This window comes from Pseudopipra pipra, chromosome Z (genome assembly GCF_036250125.1).
Source record: "Pseudopipra pipra isolate bDixPip1 chromosome Z, bDixPip1.hap1, whole genome shotgun sequence".
In the NCBI taxonomy this organism is placed as follows: domain Eukaryota; kingdom Metazoa; phylum Chordata; class Aves; order Passeriformes; family Pipridae; genus Pseudopipra; species Pseudopipra pipra.
In genome coordinates this window covers 21,050,707-21,074,371 of record NC_087581.1, presented here as the reverse complement: position 1 = coordinate 21,074,371, position 23,665 = coordinate 21,050,707, and the positions used below count along the sequence as shown (strand labels likewise).

The window sequence follows — 23,665 nt, the reverse complement described above, 5'->3', positions numbered from 1 at the left end:
CTGGCTCAGGAAGTTCCTGAACCACAAGTTCATTACAGAGAAATATCATTATGTACTCTCCTTGTTCTGATACTGGTAATACTTACAAGTACGTGGGGCTAGATAGACCTTTGGAGGTACAATTAATCTGATATATTTCAGTTCACTATTTCTATTGCAGCTAGAGAAATGTGTAGATATTCCCCTTATTTTATAACAGAGTTCAGCAGCTGAAAAATGGAAAACTATGTGGAGCATGAAAAAATTAGCACATATATTATCTAATGGCATGGTTCAACTTCTGCAAAAGACTTCTAGTCTGTTAGAGTGGGAACTAAAGTCATGATACCTTTCAATTTCTGTTTTCCAAGAGAAGGGAACATATCAGCCTACCCCATCTGTATTTGAAGAATGACACATATGAGGAAAGTCAGGCTGCACATTCCCCTTCTGATCACAAAAGTTGAAACTTTAGTGAGGCTTCCTCTTTTATTTGAGAGAAAAACAAAACTATCCTTTATTTTTGATCTTATTTATCCCCCCAGGTCTTGCTTGACATTTCTGCCTTTGAAGTTGTGAAAGAAAATTTGTGTTCACTCCTTCCAAACCATTGTCATGAGTCTTTAAAAAATGCTAGATATTTATAGGGCTATTATGGCTATCCTTAAAATGCACTTGAGCTGATATAGCTAGGATGACCCATCTATTTTGCTCTCAGAGACACCAAGTCCCAGATTGCTAGTTGTCTAGTCCTTCAATTGTAATGCTTTGGTCCTGCTTATTAGACCCAGTGCTCCACAAAGCAGTTCACTCCCTCTAATCACTTGAGTCAAAACAGCAAATACAACTTACACAAAAATTCATGTTTTTTAAGCAATGAACTACAATCCAAGTATACTTCAAGCTACCTCAGTCATTCATTTTCCTATTAAAGAAATATGAAGTAAAATGACACTGAAGAGGCAAAATTCCCTTTTGCCTTCTATGCCTGTTTGTTCCATAACTGAAATCATATGAGAAAAGCTTTTCTACAAAAGTTCATTGAAAATGAAATAGTGTCTTTGAAGATAGGAATATTATTCAAACATCACACAAGCAGTTAACATCTATGAATAACAGAGGTCCTAGACCTACTTCCTTTCAAACCTTAATAAAGCATTTAAAGATTTGCCAGGATGTCATGCAAACCTGACACCATTCTCATCACAAAATTCTGCTTCTGTGGCTTTTAATGTCTGCATTTCTTCCTTCTTTTTATTGTTAGTGACTGAGTCATGAAATACTAGTGAAAGAAGACAGCTGCATTTCCATTACCCTCTTTTACTGGTTGTTCATCAGAGAAAGACAGTTGCTTGTTACTGGTCTGAGTTGCTGCACAGCAGTCAAGACTTGTCATGCTTATTCTATTAGAAGAAGAAATGGATTGGATAAGCAAAGTCAAAGTAATGATCAGTGTTGTACAAAAGGAGCAACTGTACCAGGACATTCTCTGTTTTGAGAAAAGCGTTTCTTCAATGCAGCTTAGTATACAAAGTCCAATTCCCTGAAAACAGAGAGACAATGACTGGCAAATTACAGTTTCCTTCTGCACAGTTTCCAAGCCACTCTTTCAGCCCTGGAAGTTCTCTTTCTATATTCAGTCAGTCTCTTTCTATATTCCCATTCACACTTGCTTATTCTGACGGCTTGAAGCTTTCTGGCTTTTTTCTGCATTTTACCATGAGTTTACGAAAGGCAGGTCCTGTTTGACCTGATCTCCTTTTATTCTGAGTTGGAAGGGACCCAGAAGGATCATTGAGTCCAATTCCTGTCCCCGCACAGGACAACCCCAAAATTCTACTATGTGCCTGAGACCATTGTCCAAACACTTCTTGAACTCTGGCACGTTTGGGGCCTATGACCAGGAGATCTTCTTCGTCCATGAGGGAAAAACAGTGGGTGTAGCTACCTGGACTTCAGTAAAGCTTTTGGTACTGTCTCCCGGTATTCTCACGCAGAAGCTGGCAGCACATGGCTTGGACAGGTGCACTCTTTTCTGAGTAGAAACCTGCCTGGATGGTCGTGCCCAGAGAGTGGTGGTGAATGGAGTTACATCCAGTTGGAAGCTAGTCACCAGTGGTGTTTCCCGGGGCTCAGTATAGGGGCCAGTCCTGTTTAGTATCTTCATTGATGATCTAGATGAGGGGATGGAGTGTACCTGCAGTCAGTTTGCAGGTGACACCAGGCTGGGTGGGAGTATTGATCTGCAGTAGGGTACAGAGGCCCTGCAGAGGGATCTGGACAGGCTGGATCCATGGGCTGAGGCCAATGGTATGAGGTTCAACAAGGCAAATTGCTGGGTCCTGCCCTTGGGTCACAACAACCCCAGGCAGTGCTGTAGGCAGGGAGAGGAGTGGCTGGAAAGTTGCTCAGGAAAAAAGGACCTGGGAGTGCTGTTTGACAGTGGCTGAACAAGAGCCAGCAGTGTGCCCAGGTGGCCAAGCAGGCCAAGGGCACTGTGGACTGTATCAGAAATAGCATGGCAAGCAGGACCAGGGAAGTGATTGTCCCTCTGTGCTCAGCACTGGTGAGGCCACACCTCGAATCCTATGTTCAGTTCCGGGCCTCTCAATTCAAGAAAGGCTGGAGGTGCTGGAGCAAGTCCAGGGACTGGTGACAGAGCTGGTGAAAGGTCTAGAGAGTAAGTCCTATGAGGTATGACTGAGGGAGCTGGGGTTATTTAGCCTGGAGAAAAGAAGGCTCAAGAGAGACCTTATCACTACAACTACGTGAAAGGAGGTTGACGCCAAGTGTGTGTCGGCCTCTTTTCCCAGTCAACAAGTGACAGGATGAGAGGAAATGGCCTCAAGCTGCACCAGGGAGGTTCAGATTGGACATTAGGAAGAATTTCTTCACTGAAAGAGTTGTTAAGCATTGGAATGGGCTGCCCAGGGATGTAGTGGAGTCACCATCCCTGGAGGTGTTCATGAAATGACTGGATGTGGCACTTAGTGCTGTGGTTTACTTGGCATGGTAGTGTTTGATTAAAGGTTGGACTTGATGATCTTGGAGGTCTTTTCCAGCCTTAATGATTCTATCATTCTATAAGTGCTTGATTTTCAAAAAAGATGAGGACTTACATATTTTTCAGCAAAAATTAATTTAAGCAGAATTAGTAATTATGAAAGCAGGCTACTTTTACCCAAGTTCTTGCCAATGAATTAAAGTGTCTAAATTCAGGCACTCTCATTTTAAGGTGTAGGCAGTTACAAACACCAGAAGACAGTACACCAGCAAAAGACTTCTAAATGGAGATGGACTTTCAGGCTTTCTGAAACAGCAACGGATTTAAGTTTTAAGCTACATAGGAACTCAATAGTTTGGCTGCCTAAGTGCATCCCTTCTCCAATACTTTGAACTTTTATCAATACTGCTCTTCATTTCTTTCTGTACATTGTTTGCCCTTTTTTGGTTTCTCTGAGTGGCACTCAACTTACCATATGAAGATTTTATACCAAACACAGAGTAAGTCTCCGGAAGTCTCAAAAGTCTCCTCTTTGGAGACAGGAGACTAAGAGATGACCTCTTGTTCTGACCAACTCTGGTCTTTCTGATGTTCTTTTAGTTGAGACTATGACATGGAAGCAGTACAGGAAAATCTTTTCTAAATCATTAAGGGGAAAAATAGTATGAAAACTGCATTGAACAGAAAATGGTAAATCAGAAATAAATTACCTACAAAATACTGTTTTACAAGAAGAGTTGGAGGAATACACAATAGCAAACCTTTCCATTATCTCCATAACACATAGGCTAAAGACACCAAATCTGATTCTCTAAAGATTTTGATATCATTTACATCTTTCATACCCATATAAATTATTTTCTAAGCCTCCTAGCAGCAAAATAAAAATTCATATTCATCAGGCACTTTTTTACACATGAAGTTAACTTGAGATTTTTGAAGTAAACTTACCTTTGGCGTTTAATTTAACTTATTAGCATTAGAAATCAGTGCTTTTGAAACGTTTTTTACATGAGCTGATTTCCTGGCCTGGCCTTCTCCACTGCGAGACCCTGCCCCTCACTGAGCCCTGATTTGTAAGGCAGAAAAAGACTGTCCAAAGATCCACATTATCCTTACAGTATGAAGAACTATATTATACTGTGAATCAGTACCAACAGGAGATAATAATAATATGTTAAGTTTTGTTCTGTAATGGTTAATGAAAATCGTCTTGTCTGTCGCAGTTCCAACTTTGGGCACAAGAGGTAGACGTTTTCACATGAAACTTTCATCAGATACTCAACATTATTAATCAGCTGTTATACTTAAGGATAAAGGATAGTCAGGAGCTGTTAATTTCCTCTTCTGTCTTTTATGTAGGAATACATTTGCAAAAAATGAGATTAATTGCAAAGATGTAATGGGGAGAATGGAAGTGGCCGTGCATTTATATATAATGGATTACCATGGTTATTTCTTTTGCCAGGGTTTCAGAGGGGATGCACTGTCTTGTTTATATTTTGCTCTCTGGACAAAAATATTGTTATATGCACTTACATGCAATTGTGAGACCAGATTACACACAGTGAAGCTGATTTTGTGGCAGACTGAGAGTGTGTGTCACTGGCATTCACCTGACCTGTGCTGACTCTAGTAACTTTCTGCATAGGTTGGGACTGTTTCATTAGTTATTTCTTACTCGCTGCAACCTAAGCACCTTAAAAAGCCCAGATTAAAAAGCCAACCTGACTAAAAGCCAAGAGTATCTGCATCCTCAACACTATTAAGTTTTAAATTGTATTATGTTTACATTTTATTGTTTAGTTGGTTTTTTTTTAATAAGAAGTCATAGGGAGGAACTACTTGAGTCCAATAGAATATTTACACTTTTAACGTTGTGAGAACTTTTCTGTTCCTAAATATCATAGAGAAAGAGCAGCGCACTACCTTTATTTATTTTCCATAGGGTTCCACACACACTGGTTAACTGCTACAGAGAAGAAGGATTATTAGATTTAAAAGATTTTTGTATTAATGCAAACATGAGCATTGCTTTACATATTGACCTAAGTCAACCATTATTTTCAAAATATTACCTGTACTTTAATCTTCTCATAGTCACCTAAATATGATATTTGTTTCTTTAAAAGGCAGCAGTGTAGGCTTTAAATGTACTTTTTCACAGGCCTGTGTCTTACACAGACTCACAGTATCCAATGTAAAAACTAAAACTGAAATTTTAATTAATTACTTGCCATTAATTTTCTGAAATCCCGTGGACTTACCCTTAGTTCTTATCCTATGCAGAAGTTTGTTTATTCTGTTTTCTGTGACAATCCTAACTTTTCTGTGGTGGAGCTTTCCGGTGTTTAGATCATGAGCTTATGCAATTATTTTGTGACAATGTGTTCATTGTGAAAACTGACCAGTGCAGATTCTTCTATCCAGTACACTCACTTTCTTCAGATGTTTTTGTGCTAAATTGTATCAGTTCAATTTTGCTCATAGGTTTGATGCTGTAAGTACATAATCCCTGCTACAGCAGATGATTTATAATTGCCGTCTCATGCACTGCAAAATACCAACCAACCAAAAAAAAAGATTAGCTTTTTATTGGGCCTTGTAACATTCATTGGTTGACAGTCATTCACTGTATTCTAACAGGTTGTTAAAGTTGAAAGTGAAAAATAATTGATTTGAAGTAGTGTATTTGGCAATACTTCAGAAATCCCTGAAATTTTATCTTACTGTTTCACATCAGTGAGAGCATGAACATTATAACACTAGGTTATGTTAATTTAATTACTTTCTTCATACACATATAGCATTTTCCATGTCAAAGAAAACCAGTTGCGGAAAAATAACTGAAGAAAACCGCATCTAATGCAGTTTTGTACTTCCGAATTAACTTCATTCTTAAGAAACCCTTAAGATGAACAATCCAAATAGGTTCTGTTAATGCAGTGTTAATATTTCTGGAATTTAAGCAGAAAAAAACAGAACAAGATGGGCTTAAAAAGTAGAGGGCTATCACTGCTTGCTTCAGGGTGTTTCCAGAAACCTCCATCAGCATAGACTGATTACAGATTTGGTAGGTAAGAGTCCATTCTAAGGAAAACCAGTCCTGCCTGCAGGAACTCAGTGTGACTTTGAATGAACTGCTTCTCATGTCAGCCAGGCTGTTACAGACTGTTTCATGCAGGGAAACCACAGAGATTCTCTGTCCTGTGCCCCAGGCAGTAAGAAGCCAAAAGCAGCTGGCCTGCAGTTCTGCTGCAATGTGTATTTCAGGCAGATCAGATGCCACAGAGAGTTTTGCAGTGGTTCCCTTTTTTTGGCTTTGCATCCTGACTGACCCACTTGACACATTCTTAGTAACAAGGTTTGGAGCACACCTGGCATCCTGGTTCTTTAGTACATAAAGCAAGAGCAGCCTACTGGAAGGCTGAGTCATATGCCATAATACGGTAGTATATAAAATAAATGTAAACTACATCATATGAACAATAAATAAACTACATCTTATGAACACAAAGACTAGCTTTTGAATATATGGGCATGCCTATGATATGCGATTATTGTTTGTGAAGCAAATAGTTTGCAATATACTTATGTGATAAATACAAAAAATAATGAGTTGCGCAAGAAACTGAAGCACAGTGAAGTTACAAAACCAGGTAAGTTTGAGCTGAATTGGGTTTCCTGTTTGAGTACCCAAAATTTACCAGACAAGAAGGTAAATGGAGCTTGTAGAAATAGTGGAAAATAATGGGATGATAAACTGTGATAGCTACTTCAAACTCAGCATCTGGTACCTTAAAACTAGGTGTGTGAAATTTAATGCTATGCAGTTTACACCTTTTCATGTTTTAGAATAACAATGTATGGAAAAAAGCTGAGTATAGCTGAACTTAGTTGAGGGCCTGAAAACCTCCTAGTTTGTGCTTACCAGATCCAGCTGGGAAGTGCTATAGGCTTTTTATATGTAACTGGAGAGGATTACTGAAATTGCAGCTTTCATTTGAGGAGAGGTGATGGATACCTGGATATGGGAAAATTACCAAAAGAATAATTTAGGCCATTTTGCACAGGGAGAATGAAACTATTATCAAAATGAGGTTTGTTAAGATTTTTGGCAACAGCCCAACTGCTAATATTGATGGTTATTTAGTTCAGAGCTAAGTTTCTAGAAATTTCTCAATGTTTACTGGACATCCCTTTTTGGTATTAAAATGGTAACTAAATTGAGGTTAGAGCTAATGAGCCTGCCGTAAAAAACCCCTCTTCTTACAGTTAATAGCACAAATTTAGATTATCCTAGAAACATGATTACAAAAGGGTGGAATCAGTTAGCTAAACTATTTTAGCCACTTTATCTGGGACAGTAAAAATCACCCAGAAGTTTTGGTTATTAATTTTAATACACAAACTCTAAATCTGTGATTGAAATGAACATTGCTCTCTTTGCTGTCAGAAGGCACAAAATTTGAGGAGCTGGTTATGTTTTGCAAGAACTTAAATGGCCCCATTTTGCCACATATTTAAATCTACCTGTCTCTTCCATCCATCCATTTGACTTGCACTAATCTAAAATTTTCAGATGTGTTTTTTGGAGGATGAAGCTCATTGCTGCTCTTCCAGGACTGCCGTACTGCAGTGCACTGCTTCTAAATTATGCTTAAGCATTACATTGTCCTACTTGCAAAAAGATGGAATTTCAATCCTATTGTCCAAGCTTTTATAGCTAATTGTGCACAGTTCGGTAAGTGGCAGGATCACATTTAACATGTTGCCTAAAATCAGAAATAGAGGATATTTTGCTCTTCTTACTTAATTGTTAACAATTCTATTTTGCAGATTGCCTAGTAAATTGTTTCCTTGTTTCTTGCTTTCATTTATCTTAAAATTATCAGAGATATGTAGTAATTTGCTTCATATAAATGCATATAATAACTAATCTCTTTATGAACAAAAGCTAGCTTTCGAAAAATATATCTCTATTTAATAAGAAGACTATTGCTACTCCTACCACCTTAACTGAGTATCTCCCTATTGCAAATCCTGAAAAACAATAGGCACTGTATGATTCAGAAAAAAAAAATATTTTCATTGATTAGATTATATGAACATAATTTTCATATTTGTATTTGAATAGCAAGGAACTAACAAACAGATATTCTTTCCACAGCCTGGCTAAACTTTTAGAAATATACTAACTGATTTGAAATCCAGAAAGGTGCTCCAGGCACAGAAGTGTGTGCCAAATGACCATGATTTTGGAAACAGTTTTGCATCAAAACAGACAGCTACCAAATAACAAATATTAAAAAGAAAAGCTGTTCCTGAGACAGCTGCAATTTTGGTTCTATTGATGTGAAACAGAGCTTACCACCAGCAAAAAGACATAAAAATTGAAGAGAGGTATAATTTTTAAAATTAAGGTATATTTGCAGATTTCCTTTGCTATCCTGGAAGATTCATAAACTGTTCTAGAAGAAGCCTATCAGTCATCACCCAATACTTCTTGTTAGAATGGCAGAGAAACCAAAGGTATCAATGACACTCAAGATGGAACAGGAATCTACACAAGGAATAGGATTTATTACTGGACACCAAAGAATTTTGTTCTAAAATAGATATCTATGCTTGGTCAGTTGTATCACACACTATTTCTATTATTTCTGTGTCTAATTCTATTTCTATTGCTTGCTGTTAAGTGTAGATGGTGTATTTGATAAATAGATCAGATGTTGAGAAATACGTTGTAAAATACTGGTAAGACATGTTCATTTAGTCAAATGAATCCCGTCCAAGAAGAAATCAAAAACCAGGCAAGGTTTTGGAGATGTAAGTCAACTTTCCGCTCACAATATGTATTATTTGACCATCTGTCATGGATATGCAGTCACTGTACCTTTCATAAGCCTTGAAAACAAGAGGAAGAAAGGCAGGCAAACATACTGGAAAGTGTTCTAGTCCCATGACCAAGGGAAAAAAAAAAAGAAGTCAAATAATTTGTTACATAACTAGTTTGAAATTTATAATTTCTGTGGAGTCTTAGGCTGCATTTCAAGAAAGTAGTTAAAAGAAGTAGTACAGGACTATCATTTTCAGTTCTGTAAAAATACTGTATTTTTTTATTTAATTAATTATTTTAAGCATTAGTAATAGCTTAGCATTGCTAGCAGGTCGAGAGAGCTGATCCTGACCCTCTACTCAGCCCAGGTGATGCCTTTAAGACCCTTTTAGTTTCTTATTTTTCTGATTTTGTAAGCTTTATAAGTTTTATAAGTGGTAAAAGTAGATTTTAGAAGCAGCAGTCCTTATCCCTCACCCTGTAGCACAAGTAGTTTACACATTCCTCAACACTCTTACCCCATTCCATGCACCCCACATCAATCCTACCCCTGAATTCAGTAGAAATGTTTAGTCTTTTGTCAAGGCAAGGCCTAGGCTGTTTGGAGAACACTCATATCTTGGCCTGAACAACAGAACACAGACAAGAACTGGGTGACTGCGTACCCTTTGTGCTCTGAAGATGGTGATGGTGATGAAGAGGTGGTCCCAAAAGGTCCCCAGACCCAATTCCCAGGGGGTGGGCCCAGGGCGGACCAGAGCAAAAGTAATGAAGTGGAACCACTTGGGATTGGACAGATAGTATTATAAAATGTAACATCTCAGGCACAGCCGGTGTGCGCGTCCTGTAACATCTATGCCTTGGCACAAATTAAACCCTTTCCTTATCTCACCCTCGCTGCTCCTGAGGTTTTTTCTTTAGCATCAGCTGGGCTGGCATCACAGGTGAGGCTTCACCTGGCGTGCTGTATCCAGTTCTGGGCTCCTCAGAACAAGAGAGACATGGAGCTACTGGAGTGGGTCCAACAGAGGGCTGTGAAGGTGATGAGGGGACTGGAGCATCTCTTTTATGAGGAAAGGCTGAGGGAACTGGGCCTGTTCAGCCTCGAGAGGAAATGACTGAGAGGAGACTCCTCAATGTATACAAGTATCTGATAGGAGTCTGTCAAGAGGACATTTTTTGTATAGCCAAGCTGTTCTCAGTGATGCTGAGTCCCTGACTGGGACAAGAGGCAATGGGCAGAAACTGGAACACAGGAAGTTGAGGAAGAATTTCTTTACTGTCCGGGTGACCGTGCATTACAACAGATTGCCCAGAGAGGTTGTGGAGACACCTTCTCCAGAGATATTCAAAAGCTGTCTGCACATTCCTTAGTACGGTTGTTCTAGGAGACCCTGCTTGAGCAAGGAGATCGGACTAGATAACCACCAGTGGCCTCATCCAACCTTTACTATCCTATGTAATTCTGTGAACAAGAAAAGATACGAAAGAGACTGAAAACAACTTTTTCGCAACTTGAAAAAAAGAGAAAGCGTTACAGAAACTTAGAACTTTATCAGTTCAATTTTACTGGGATAACCAAAAGAGAGATGAAAGGTGCCTTTTTTTAGGATGTGCCTGTATCTCATCGGGGGAAAATAAAACTTAATAAAGAATGAAGTCACCTAAGGTATGCACAATAGTGATGAATTGAAATTAAAGCCATAAAATACAAAATAAGCTGCCTATCCATAAAATTAAAGTGGCTAGTTACTGGAACAAAAAAAAAAAAAAAAAGCCAACATATTTACAGATGAGGACTATGTGCTTATTTTCTTCAACAGACTCCAGTTGTTTGGTTTAAATTCCACTTGTTTGGCTCAAAACTGGATTAACCAGATAAAGATTTATGGCCCATGGGAAATCTAAGTCACTGAAGTCATTAGCTGACCTTTGACAACTGTAATTCTGTGATTTTTATGTTTTAGAAAACAGACATTTACTGTTAGTGTAATATCTTCATAGAAGATATGAAGAAAGCATCATACACTTTTTGTCCTATTCTCTCTTGATCTGAATCTAACAAATCTGGGGCAGAATATGGAGCTTGTAGATGTGTATGCAATTTGAGTAAAGCAGTTCTATATACAAGTCACTATTATAATAACCTAGCATTTTATTACTGTGTCAGCCAAGTAAATGCCTTTGTTCTTCATAACCTTAAAAGTCATTTATCCTGAGATTTTTGAGTAGTTATCCTCTTCTTTCCAGGACCATCAGTATGTAAAGGACTCAAACCTAGTCCTGGAAAGGAGTTACTGTATGGCCTACACTGTGGGTGGCTAGTACTTAATAATGAAGATACTGAAAGATGATTTAGTAAGCTGATGAATGGTGATGAACAGCTACTTAATTGCAAAGGAGAAAGTTAATTCACTTCTGAAGTGTCATTATTTAAGTAATGCTTGTCTGTTCAACAGGCATCTACTTAACAGGGATGTTATTAAAGCTAAATTACAGCAAAGCTGTGAGACATCTCCATCTAAATAAGACAGGCAAGTCAAAATGAGTGATGAGATACTCATTTTACAAATTTTTAGCTAAGCCACTTATTATAATTACTATTGGATGCTATGGCTTTCATTGCTTCATTTGTCACTTTGTATGTGGAGCCATCTGATTTGTATTTTTGTTGTTCTAAGTAAATAACTAATATAGAATTTTTTTATTTAAACAATTATTTAGTTGAAGAAGAGGTATGAAAACAGGAAGAATTATGAAGCAACAGAAATCAGGGTTTAATAGGAATTAAATTAATCTCAACTGTCAGATGAAAATAGGCCCATGAAAATACCTATCTTAAATATTGTCTCTCATGGTTGCAACAGAAAAGCTTTAAAATGTAATAAAATTGCTACCTGAAAGATATAAAGAATATATAAGAAAAGATATTAAAACTCTTCTCTTGCTATTATTTAAATCTAGCTGGGTTTTAGGGCAAGCTTTTGTTTGGAGCAGAGAGAAGTTACACATTAATATAAAGAGCAGATCACAGTAATACCAATCTTGATAACAAAAATTGTATCAAAACAATACCTAATCCACCCAAACTCTTAAAAACATGGAGAATAGAAATTTATGGGAAAGTCAATTGCTCTAAAGCAATCATGTACCTTTAAACACCTAATGCAGAATTCCTATGTGTTACTGGCACCTCCCTTGAAGAAGCTAGATGTTCCTCTAAAAACACTGTGGAATTCATCTAAGAGACTAACATTACAAGAATTACCTTTTCACAGTAATAGCCTTAAAATTTGTTTTAATACTTAAGTTCCAAATATGCCAAACTCCAGCAGGTTTTAGTGCTTTCTTGCCTAATATTAGACAAAAGCAACTCCCACTTCCTTCCCTGCCTGCTTGTTGCACACACAACAGCAAACTAAGTGGGTACAGTTCCTAAAAAATGCCCACTGCAAAGCAAGTACTTTATAGACTCTGAAATGCCCACCTGCATTGGCTCCATCAGACACCAGGAAGCTCCTGGAAGCCTGTCAGAGCCAGACTAGTAGTTCCCCCTCCCTCATCCTGCACTCCATTCCCCCACTCTCCACTACCAAAAACTTTGCCATGCACCCCCCATGCACTGGGCTAGATAAAAAAGTGACTTTGATGCTTTTTTTGTTGCAAATACAAGCTATGAGAAGCTAGAGGATAGTGTTCGCACCCCTCTGCATTAGGTAAGGAGGTTTATTGAGGCCCAGAGCTGGAGGCTGGTCTTTTTATCAAAGAGAAAATGAAACTGAACTACTGATTTCTTTGTACTGAATGTGGATATTAATTTTATAGAATCAGACAGGATGGAAAAGACCTTGAAGGTGGTCAAATCCATCCATTTACTGAAATAAAATAAAGCCATGAAAATCTTGTGGCTTGGCAACAAAAACGACCAAAAAAAAGCATTTTATCCCTCCAAGTACAATGAGATGAGACCACTAATTTAGATCCAATTCATTGAATTAATCAAAGCCTTCCTTTTCACTCCCACTTGATATTTCTACGAATCAAAGGATAAAATCCCACCATTGTTTCAGTGGCAGTAATGAGGACCCCCCTTTGCAGTACCCCGCCTGCTGAGCGAGAGGCTGGGCCTGCAGAAGAATGTGCATGCCCAGGTTCTTTTTTTGTGGCAAATGCTCTGTTCACAACACCAAGGAAGCATAACAAACTTTGGATAATGTTTTCATAAAGACAAAGAGACAAAATTGAATGAACTTTGGTTTAATGATTTAATAAAAGCAAAAAGATAAAATATAGAACATAACACCAAGCCTCTTACAGTAACTAATCAAAATCTCTTTCTAATAAACTAAACAGGAAAAAACCTCAACCCTAAAACCTTAAAAACAATCTAATTTACATCAACTCTTATTTACATCTAACTCTTGCTAGCCCCAGACAACCCCTAATTTGGTCTTTTCTTCTTGGGGTGAGGCTCATCTTCCTTCTGTGGGTAATGCCTTCTCTCATGTCTGTTCCTTTCCTTCATTGTTTCAAACACCCTGCAAGTTAGGAAACAAAGCAGCATTTTGAATTCCTTTATTTTTAATTCAGTAAACATCATTAAACCAAGCTTCAAGATTTCCATTTTTAAGAATTTCCATCTTTTGGGGATTTGACATATTCTTAATTTGATAAGCACCATGAAACTGAGCTTTGTTATTTCAACTCTTTCAAATTTCTCTTTCTTTTCAGGACATCATATTTTTAATCTGATTAACTCCATTAAACCAAGTTTTGTTGTTCCTACTTCTATGAACTCTGTCTTGTTGGGACACAGCAAGAGTTCTGAATGCTGAGGTTTAAATAAGCTGGTTGGGGTTAAAGTGAGTTGTAATGTTGAACGCAGCTGTGAGAGGTGATCCTCCAACTGCCTTAGAAAAGTTCAGTCTGTTTTAGTCTAAAGCAGCAGGTTTTTAACAGAAGGAAGAATAAGTTTCACACCGTTTGCATGTCCTACACGGAAACAGGCCTCCTGCTGAGCGGGGTGGCTGTGGCGATTTGCAGCATGGACATACAGTGCTGCGGGGCCTTCTTCGGCCTCTCTTCTCCATCTCCCCGTTCTCCTCCTTGGGAGGGCTTATGCTCCTCTTTGATCCGCCCACAGTCTGAAAATCAAAGAGTCTTTATGAATTTTTCCTTCTTTTCAGAAAGCTGGAAATTAGAGTGTCCAGTACAAAAATGTATCGGCCCAAGCAAACTCCTCCAAACGCTAAAGAGCTGAGAAAATGCCTGGATTGGGCTGCAAGGATGGGGAGCACACACAGCGCTTGGAAGAAAAACCATCTCATTTCTACTGCCCAAAGTGGTGGGATAAATATGTAATTATCTGTATAGCTACTTCTACATTTATCATTTATATCTCTCAGCTTATTATCTATTTATATATTTTTTTCCTCCACAAATGTCTAGGGAACAGGTTAAAAATTCAGTCAAATTACTGAAGATACACAGTTACCCAGTTTCTACCACCCAAAATATTCTCTGTTTCTGCGAACCTAATTCCTGTTTGCTGGCAAGAAAAGTTTCACCAGAGCGACAGCACCAGCAGCTCCTTTTAGGGAGCGTGCTGGGATGCTAGGAAAGATCCCTGAAAATCTGCAGCCTCTAGTTTAACACAACCAGGATTACTCATGTTAGGAAGTAGTGGGGAATTAAGGATCTGATTGAAATCAGCGAGGGTGCCAGCACTTCTTGAAAGAAGTCTGTAAGGAGTCAAAGCCCATTTTGGTGATGGCGTGGCTTTGTTGGGTCAAAGTTATTCAACAGAAGTCAGTATTTCAAAGCAGCAATGCAATAAAGCCCTGGGCAGCATCTGCTGTGCCTTTCCCAGTGCACGGAGCGATGTGTTCCTGGCAGAGCGGCATCTCGCAAGCCCTCCCAGCAGGTTTTCTCCCCTTTTCCCAACCTTTTGACCCTCCTTGCATTTCTTGATTTTTTTCCCACTCACCTGAGCAGGAGGGGGAGCAATCCTACTTTCTTTTTTCCAGGAGTAGTAGTACTCCACACACTGTGCCACAGTCTTACTTTGAATCTGTTGTGAGACAACAGAAGGAATCTAAAATGGCAATCTTGTACTGTGCATTGGAGGAAAATTAGAGTAGAGAGTGAAATAGCAAGTAAAAAAGTGGAGCAAGAGGAATAGGAAGTAAAATTAAATACATAGGGAATAAAGTAGGTATTATGCAATGTAGTTAAACGTGTTATGTCATATAGCAAAACATTTAAGGCCCAGATCAACAGCAAATCCATCCAGCATGATATTTGTTTTCCCCATTCTCTCCGGTTATCCCACTGCAGTGTGCCATGGAAGTGCCAGCACACATACAGGAGAGGTCTGTCTGACAGAAAATAAACCTTCCTGTTCCAAAAAAACTTGGAAAAAAGGGCTGGAAGGGCAGAATCACACCTTTCACACAGGCAGTCAGTGTACCATTTTGTTATTATTTTAATACTTCTAGTATTTGAGAAGAGAGATACTGAATTCTGGTATTTGGTACCAGAAATAATCAACATTCCATTGTAATTGTCCATTAGGGCTAATAATGTCCAGTGGCTTTACCTCCTTCTGGATGAGATGAAAATCCTTCCCATAGGTGTGAAAAGCCATTTGAAATGACTCCTTCTCATCAGGTGTCCATGTATCAGAGCCTGGCAATGAAAAGCAACAGGTAAATTGATCACTCTACCAATTTGAAACAGATCCCTCTGGTAAAACAGATCACTTCCAGCCAAAGAGGAATCAGCATCATTCATTATTCAATTATTGACATCTCTCCTTTGGAAAGCAATGAAGACAAGAACAGGCATTCCCCAGGGAAAAAAGCACAGAAAACAATTTAAACCGAAGGGTAGATGCTGCTGCTTTCCCTACCCCCAAGGAACACGAGATCTTGTTCTCATGTTACTTTTTTAACAATAAATGCTTGACATGGCAATTAAGTGGATGGCAGTATCTGTCAGCAAAAGAACAAGCTCTACTTCAGTTACCTGCATAATGATAATCAGCCAAGGGATGGCCTTGAGGTGTCTGAGGCTGCCCTGACTGGAACATCTCCAGAGCCTCCTGCAGGATTGAGGAGAAAAAGACTTTAGCATCCCAACCACAAGGAATCAGAAAGGTAAATGCTTTCTTTCAGCTAATTTGCCACTTCAGTGATTCAGTCTGCTGGAGGAAGATTTTGATTATATTGGTAAAACCTTGTGATTTTGCTCCTCAGTCCCTCATTTTGCTCCTCAGCCCTTCAATTCTACTCTCCAATATCATAATTTTCCTCACCAACCCAATGATTTTGCTCATCTTGCATCCTCAGCCCACAGAGGCTTTTGGAAATTTTTCCTCAATCCACACCAAAATGTCTTAGAGAATACAGATCCCCAGGAGATTTTAAGGGAGCAAGCTGAGGGACCAGTGCCTCCAGGAGAGGCTTTCCCCCTGCTTGAACCATTTTGGGCTTTTCCCTGCTGCAGCACCTGGGCTGGCAGAGCCTCTTCGTGGAGACACAGCACATGGCGAGTGCTCCTTTTTAAATCCCTTCTTCAAAGAGCAGGCAGCAAAGGCTGTCCCAGTCCCCAGTCCTTATTAATTCTCTGTCCATTAATTCCCCTATTCATTCCATCCAAATATCTGCTTCTTACCGGAACATTGCCCTGCGCCTCATGCAGGCAGTGTAGGGCAAGCTCCAGGTTAGCTGTTGCCCCAGGAATGCCACTGGAGATGGCCATGTCAAGCAGATCTCTCACTATAAGCACATTAAAAACGCACAGAAAGTCAGGTTTGGGCAAAGAAAGGGGAAAAGTTGCATTACAAGGGAGAAGGAAAGCAGAAAAGCTGAAGATAGACTGACGAACATGAAAAGGCCAGGAAGAAAGTCTGAGTTGTCCCAAGGAAGTGCTGTCTCTCTCTTAAAAGCAGCTTTGATAATGGTAAGTAGGGATAAATCTCCCCTCTTTCGGAGTTGTTGGCCAGTGACAAATGCCCTTGAGCATAAAAGTTGTTCTTTTTGCTGGTCTACTAAAAGTGAGCAATCTCCTTCCCTCTAATACTACAATGTGGGAAGATGGGAGAGACAAGAAGAGCAGCGAAGCATGCAGGAAGCTTCTTTTTTACCAAAAAATGAGGGGTTTTCAAACCCAAGTATCTCAGGGGTGGGAAAAAAGCATGCAGATACCTCTGTCATGTGTTTCCATGTCAGAATCAGTGTCCTCCCACGGCTTCCAGACCAGGGATGCATGTTCTTCATCCTCAGTTGGGGGTCTGGCCTGGAGCTCAGGGAGCTCAGCCTGAAAGTCGCTGCCAACATTGATGTGTCTAAAGGAAGTGGAGGTGAGAAAGGCAGGTGGTGAAGAGAACATCCCATGGACCCATGGGCTTGAACCAATCCCACTTTGACTGTGAAATAGCAGTTCCCTCCTTGCCATTCCCCAGATTTGCTGTCCTTTAATCACTATGCCAGAACTCACGGCTTAATGCGGACTCTTGCTTTCCTCTTCATTTTCCCTCTCCTTTCCACCTGAAAGAGATCAAAACAATGCTTCAGGTAAAAATCATTCTGCCCACGCTGCCCTGTAGACTTCCTTCTCATCCTCATTGTTGCAAACCACTATCTATTCTCTCTGAATTCCCCTCAGTTTGGTGTAATTGCTGAGTTTTTCACTTGGAAATTCTGAGGAGAGACCTTATAGCAGTCTGCAGCTTCCCCATGAGGGGAATTGGAGGGGCAGGTACTGATCTCTTCTCTCTAGTGACCAGTAACAGGACTGAAGGAAGCTGAGTCAGGGGAGCTATAGGCTGGATATTAGAAAAAGGTTCTTCACCAGAGGGTGGTTGGGCACTGGAACAGGCTCCTCAGGGAAGTGGTCACATCACCAAGCCTGACTTCACCTGCTCAAGAAGCATTTGGACAATACTCTCAGGCACTTGGCGTGATTTTGGGGGGTGACTCAATGATCCTTGTGGGTCCCTTCCAACTCAGAAGATTCTGTGATTCTGTTCCTGAGAGGGACTATTCAGGATGGGATTTTGCAGCTGCCTCTAACCATGGGGCAGAACCAGCCCCACAGGGATTGAAAAACATGGAGAAATTTATACAAATATCTATCTAGAAAAGATATTCAATATATGTAAAAAATAAAAAGTCTATATACATATATTAAAATAGAATGTATCTATAATTTATATACAAATATAAATACAAATTTAAATTTTATGTAAGTATACAAATATAATAATAATTAAAACCAGAACATTTTGGGGGGGTCAAAGCCAGTATTGGAGGACAAGCCCAGTAAAATGGTTGCATCCCATGCACAACAGGAATTGCAGAGGAGAAGTCACATAATTCTGTTTTCTAAAGCTTTGGGGAAGCTGTGGGCAGAGTCAGGGCTTAATGGTATTTGCTGACACAACTCCTGAACTCCTCTGTAATGATAGGATTGTTCTGGGGTAACCACAACGTAGTTTTACTACTTAAAGAGGTACCAAGAACTGATAATCAGATCATTGGACAAGGATCTGAAACTGCACCATGACATCTCCCTATCTGGTCTATTGAAATGTCCACATTTCCACTGGAGGCATAATTATTCCTAGAGAAGGTGGACCCCACTTTAATTTATAACCTTTTCTGGGGAAAGCGACCATAGACCATGTTTGTTGTGGTTGGTGGGACAGCCAGCTGGACTCTCCTGCACTTCTGATACCAGTTTAAGGGCAAACAAGGATTTTCTTACCTTTGGCAGCCCTGAAGCAATTCTGGGAGCACAGGAGGAGATGAGAATGTTGACCCAGAAGCCAGATCCGGGGCTGAGGCTAGGAGCTGGCTGTTTAGAGAAAGCCCAGGACCAGATCCTGCAGCTGCTGCTCCACCAGTGATCCACTTGTGTTCCACCAACGGCTGCAGGAGCAGGGGACAACAACGGTTGCTGGGGCACAAGCCCAGCATTCCATACAGAACCCCAGAGAACCCAACGGGGATAAATAACGGTTGTGCTACCTTTGCTTCTTTTACTTCTTCTATGGCAAGTTTGCTTTGAGGACCTTCCCATCAGGGCATGCCTTGGGAGTCCTCTGGACAGGGGAAAGCAGTGCAGGGAAGGCTCTCTGTGCTTCTCTGTAAAGTGCCTCCAGCTGAGCATGCACAGGATCCTGACTCCATCAAAGAGACGATACCACATTACCTGAACTGGAGAACTAGAAGAACTCTTGCAGCTGGGTCTCCTCTGGCTCTGAGATGGTGCAAGTCATTTAGTGGAGAATCAATTCTGAAGCTTTCTCTCTAAGTGGAAGCATTCATCCTGCTCCCTTTCTAAGTTCTCTGGTGCCTAACAATGTTGCAAGTTATCTCTACTTTGGGTCACTAAATTGTTCTCTCACCTCAGCACTCATTCCTTGAAACTTGGAGAAACAGGATATTTTTAAGGGGAATTGATGGGGACAGAAACATACACACATATGGACACAATACCAGTAATTCCATAGGAAACATTTAATATGGAATTCCTATTTCTGCCAGCTCCTTTGAAGAAGCTTAATGTTCCTCTAAAAACACTATGGGATTCATCTAAAAGATTAATGTTAAGAGAATTATTTTTTTAGATTAATAGCCTTAAAATTTTAATACTGAGGTTCCAATTATTCCCAAACCCAGCACATTTTACTGCTTTCCTGCCTAATATTAGACAAAAGCAAATCTTCCCAGTGAGCGTGTTGCACACACACCAGCAAACTAAGTGGGTAGAGTTCTTAAAAAAGGCCCACTGCAAAGCAGATACTTTGTAGACTCTACAAGTCCCATCTTTTTCTTGCAGAAATCAATGGCTGGAAAAGCAACATCCCTTCAAGCCCAGAGCTCCAGAAAGGGCAAAGAACCTCCAAGTGATGAAGGGGCTTTTTCCTCTTCTATCTTTTCCAGACAAGAGATATCCCCAAAACTTAGTCGTGAAACTCTGATATTTTCTGCCTGATAAGAAACCTGGGGAAATTATTTTAATTTATTGCTAATCAAACCAGAGTAGGATAAGGAGAAATAAAACCAAATCTGAATCTCTCTCTCTCTTGCTGCAGTTGCACCATTTTTTCCCCTCCTTCTTAAATATGTTATCCCAGAGGTACTTCCAGCTTCATTTGCAATTCAGCCTCGCCCAGCAGCAGGTTAATCTCGATCCAGGTGGCACTGGCTCCATCAGGCACGGGGAAACTTCTGGCAGCTTTCAGAGAAGCCAGCTGGGTAGTTCCCCATGTGGAGTGCAATCAAAAGACCATCAGCTGTCATCTTTGCTCTAGGGAAGCCATGAGCTGTGTTTGTGAGAGCAAGAGCCACCAAAGAAAACTGCAGGGTTTTTAATCAGAAAGCGCTGAAATAATTAAAATAATAAATTAAGACATTGTCCTGTAATCTGCTAAATTACTGAGTAAAATCCAAAATATTTTCCTTGGTGTTGTAGCTGTTGGTACTTCTGATGTCACTTTTCTTTATGGAATTTACAGGTTACATATAATTATTATGCCAATAAATAATTGCAATACTAAATTATGTATTTTATTATTTATTATTTATCATTTATTATTCCAGTCCATACTTTGTTATGGACCATGGAACCTTCACCAGGCCCATTATTGCAGGATCAAGTCCATCACTGTCATGTACTGTAAGTATATTTGGCATATCTGAGTTTATTTGGGGTGTAAAAGAGTAATAATGTTAAGATGTGGGCTAAGCCAAACTCACAGACTCCTTGTACATTAAAATACCAGAGGAACTTCATTGCCACCCACCTTTGTTGCCTGCATGCCAGGGTGCAACTGACACCAGCACAAAGATAGAGATCTCTAGTGGAGCCATGGTTTCATCCTTGAAAGGCACTCAGTGTTTGGGGGGGCATTTTCCATCTCCCACTGCCTCCAGCAACAGCTGCTGAGTGTTAACGTTTCTGGTGTCATGCACCATAACACAAAAAAGGGGGATCAGCCATCCAAGGACTTCGGGTCCTTTGCAAATCATTCTTAGGCCTTACAATTTTTTTCTTCATTATATAAAATAGTAATGATAATATGAGCTACTACAAATTTCTCTGAGCATAATGTAATTTAGAGAGAGCCCGGGGCAGGAATCCTTAGCGTACCAATTCCTTGTCTTTGTTTTTACAAAACTGAACTTGCTATTAGGTAGAAGTGATATTTTTCATTCCTATATTTCACAGCAAAAAACTAGTAAAAAAATCTAGAAACGATAACATTATATGGAAGAAAAAGACATGGACATTTCTAATACCACTTTTTTTAATTAGAAAGCCATTTTGTGTAGTTGAGTGAGGACACAGAATAAGGTGGAGGGATTTGGCTATTGGGAGCAGAAACTGGATGTCATATTCTTAGGATGGTACATTCTTCAGATAATATACATAATACAGTTGGGATGGATTACAGGAAAGTTGAGATTTTTTTCAGCAATGAAGGCATGAATTAAAATACTCTAAATCACAGATATAGCATTTTGACTTAAACAGTAAAGGATGACAGATGACTTCAAAAATATAGAGATAATAAGCTTAGATATTTTGGCATTAAATTTCCAAAGAAGGAGGACCTATCTTAATGAAATATGGAATAGGAATTGCTTACTCTCTGGAAATGTGAAAATATTATTACCAGTGAAATGACCTAGTGAATTCCTGAACTTTAAATGTATAGTTGGATTTTAGCATCTCTTTTTCATGAATCTCTCTTAATCCACAGAATCTTGAAGAACTCTATAAAATAATTAAACAATTCCTAAAAGTTAAATTGTAAGTTAATACACAAAATAGAACTGAAAGAATGCTGTGGCAGGACAAATCAGGACAGTGGTGTCACAGAATTCCTAGAGGAAATGTTTCTTCAGAAACATTAATAGAACAGAACTTACTGACCTCAATCCTGTAATGTAGCTCAGGCCAAAACATTCAGTATATTCACTTGCCAACTCTTGCAAGCATAAAACAACATGTAGAATTTAAAAGCACACTACAGGGCACTTTGGGCAATATGCAGTTAACCAATATAAATATAATACATAGATACTTGCACACATTTACATATAAAGAGATAGAAGAAAAAGATATTTTCACTCAGGCTCAAATTAAACATTGCACAAGTCTTGAAACAAGAGTAAGGATTTATTCATGGCATACAACCTTAGATAACATTATATTTTTAATAGTTATATTTAAGGATAACTGTCTGTGATAGGAATTTTTTAAAAGCAGTCATTTATTAAAAATCCCTTAGAAAGCAAGCTGATGAAGCTAATTACCTTATAAAATTTCATACGGAAATCTGCAACATGGAAAGGAAATGGAAATTGTTTTGCATTGTGTTATTTCAATGCTATGCTTTTAAAAGACAAAATTCAAAGTCTCTAAATTTATGAAGTATGGATTGCAAGCATGAACCAACAGCAAAAGATTAGAAGGAGCTAATGCAGATCGCAATCAAAATTAACCGGACAGCACAAGTTCAGTACTACTCGTTTCATGGAACATTTTAATCTTTATACAATTTGCTAGTACTGTTGTCCCAGATATCAATGTGAAATGTAAAAATACACAGGCCCTACTTTATACAGATGTATTGGAGAAGGGAGAGTTCATGTAAAACTGACATGGAAATGAATTTTGCAACAGAATTCTGGAAAGATATGAGCAGTGACAAATGGATTATTCAGGGAAAGGTTATTACAATAAATGAGATACTAGATGATGAAAGCCTTGCTGAGGTTTTTAGCTGTTAGGGTGGATAAGAAAGGGAGCAACTATGACTGTGTATTACTAACTTTTTGCTTCACTTTATGTTCCATTGCAAATACTTGACAGAATCATTGAACAAGCTTATCTTTTGGATGGGACATCTATGTGAAACTGCAGTGCTTTTTTTACTCAGTGCATGTAATACTGACTCTCTTGTATTTTTCACGTAAATCTTCACCTGAATTAAAAACCAAATATATTATTTTGCTGACTGTGTTTTCTCAGCATTTCTGCAACACTCCAATAGATATCCTTTTCCAAAAATAGGAACAGTATTGTTTGGTTTTTAAATATTACTCAAATGTTAAGTGCATCTCACAGCATAGGCGTGGGCATGAAGTAGAAAGCATACAACTTCTTTAACCTGTTACTGTGAATATTGCAAATCAAAGAAGAAATGTTTTACAATGCAATTACCCTTTTGAATAGAAATTCTGCAAAATCAGTCTGCTTGATTCAAAATTTTGCACTTTATGTTCTGTATCACATTTGGGTTCTATATTATTCATATTTTCACTGACTGTAAACATGGATTTTCTTTTGACTCATACAGCATGAAAAAAAATAAGAACTTTGGAGTTACAGGCAGAGCTTTTATCCAAAAATATGAACACCAAGATTTGAGTCTGAGAATATACTTCTCTGTACATTTTCTAAAAGATGTTTAACAACCTGGTACTATGTTTCAAAATTAGTTTCTTTACACCAATTGGATCACATAGCTTCTGGTGACTTTTGTTTTACTGAGCTTAATGAAAGTGACATCTCATCTGTGAAACCAGACACACCTACCAAAGGCTAACATAAAAGCTTTGGAAAAGAGTTTAGGGTTTTCAAGGCAAATGTGCTTTTTGAACAAAAATAATAGTTTACTATCCCATCTTTTGGTGACCACTTTCAAGTATTTAAACTATGCTGCTAGTCTCTAGATATTGACAGTCTAGGATATTGATAGTGCACTAGCAGATGAAAAATTAAATCTTAATTTCTGCTAAAAATGCCATGAGACTTATCAAAGGATA

General features: G+C 38.9%; 1 protein-coding gene across 1 annotated transcript; it reads right to left on the bottom strand.

The window, feature by feature from the left end:
- Positions 1-13,065: 13,065 nt before the first annotated feature.
- Positions 13,066-18,905, bottom strand: LOC135407358 (zinc finger protein 541-like). The gene is made up of 9 exons (XM_064642333.1): positions 18,591-18,905; positions 17,322-17,371; positions 17,030-17,169; positions 16,497-16,600; positions 15,849-15,924; positions 15,421-15,509; positions 14,809-14,892; positions 13,803-13,966; positions 13,066-13,360 (listed from the first exon to the last, which is right to left on the bottom strand). The coding sequence occupies exons 1-9, from the start codon at positions 18,903-18,905 to the stop codon at positions 13,264-13,266; spliced, it is 1,119 nt and encodes a 372-aa protein (XP_064498403.1). The 3' UTR covers positions 13,066-13,263.
- Between the last annotated feature and the right edge of the window lie 4,760 nt (positions 18,906-23,665).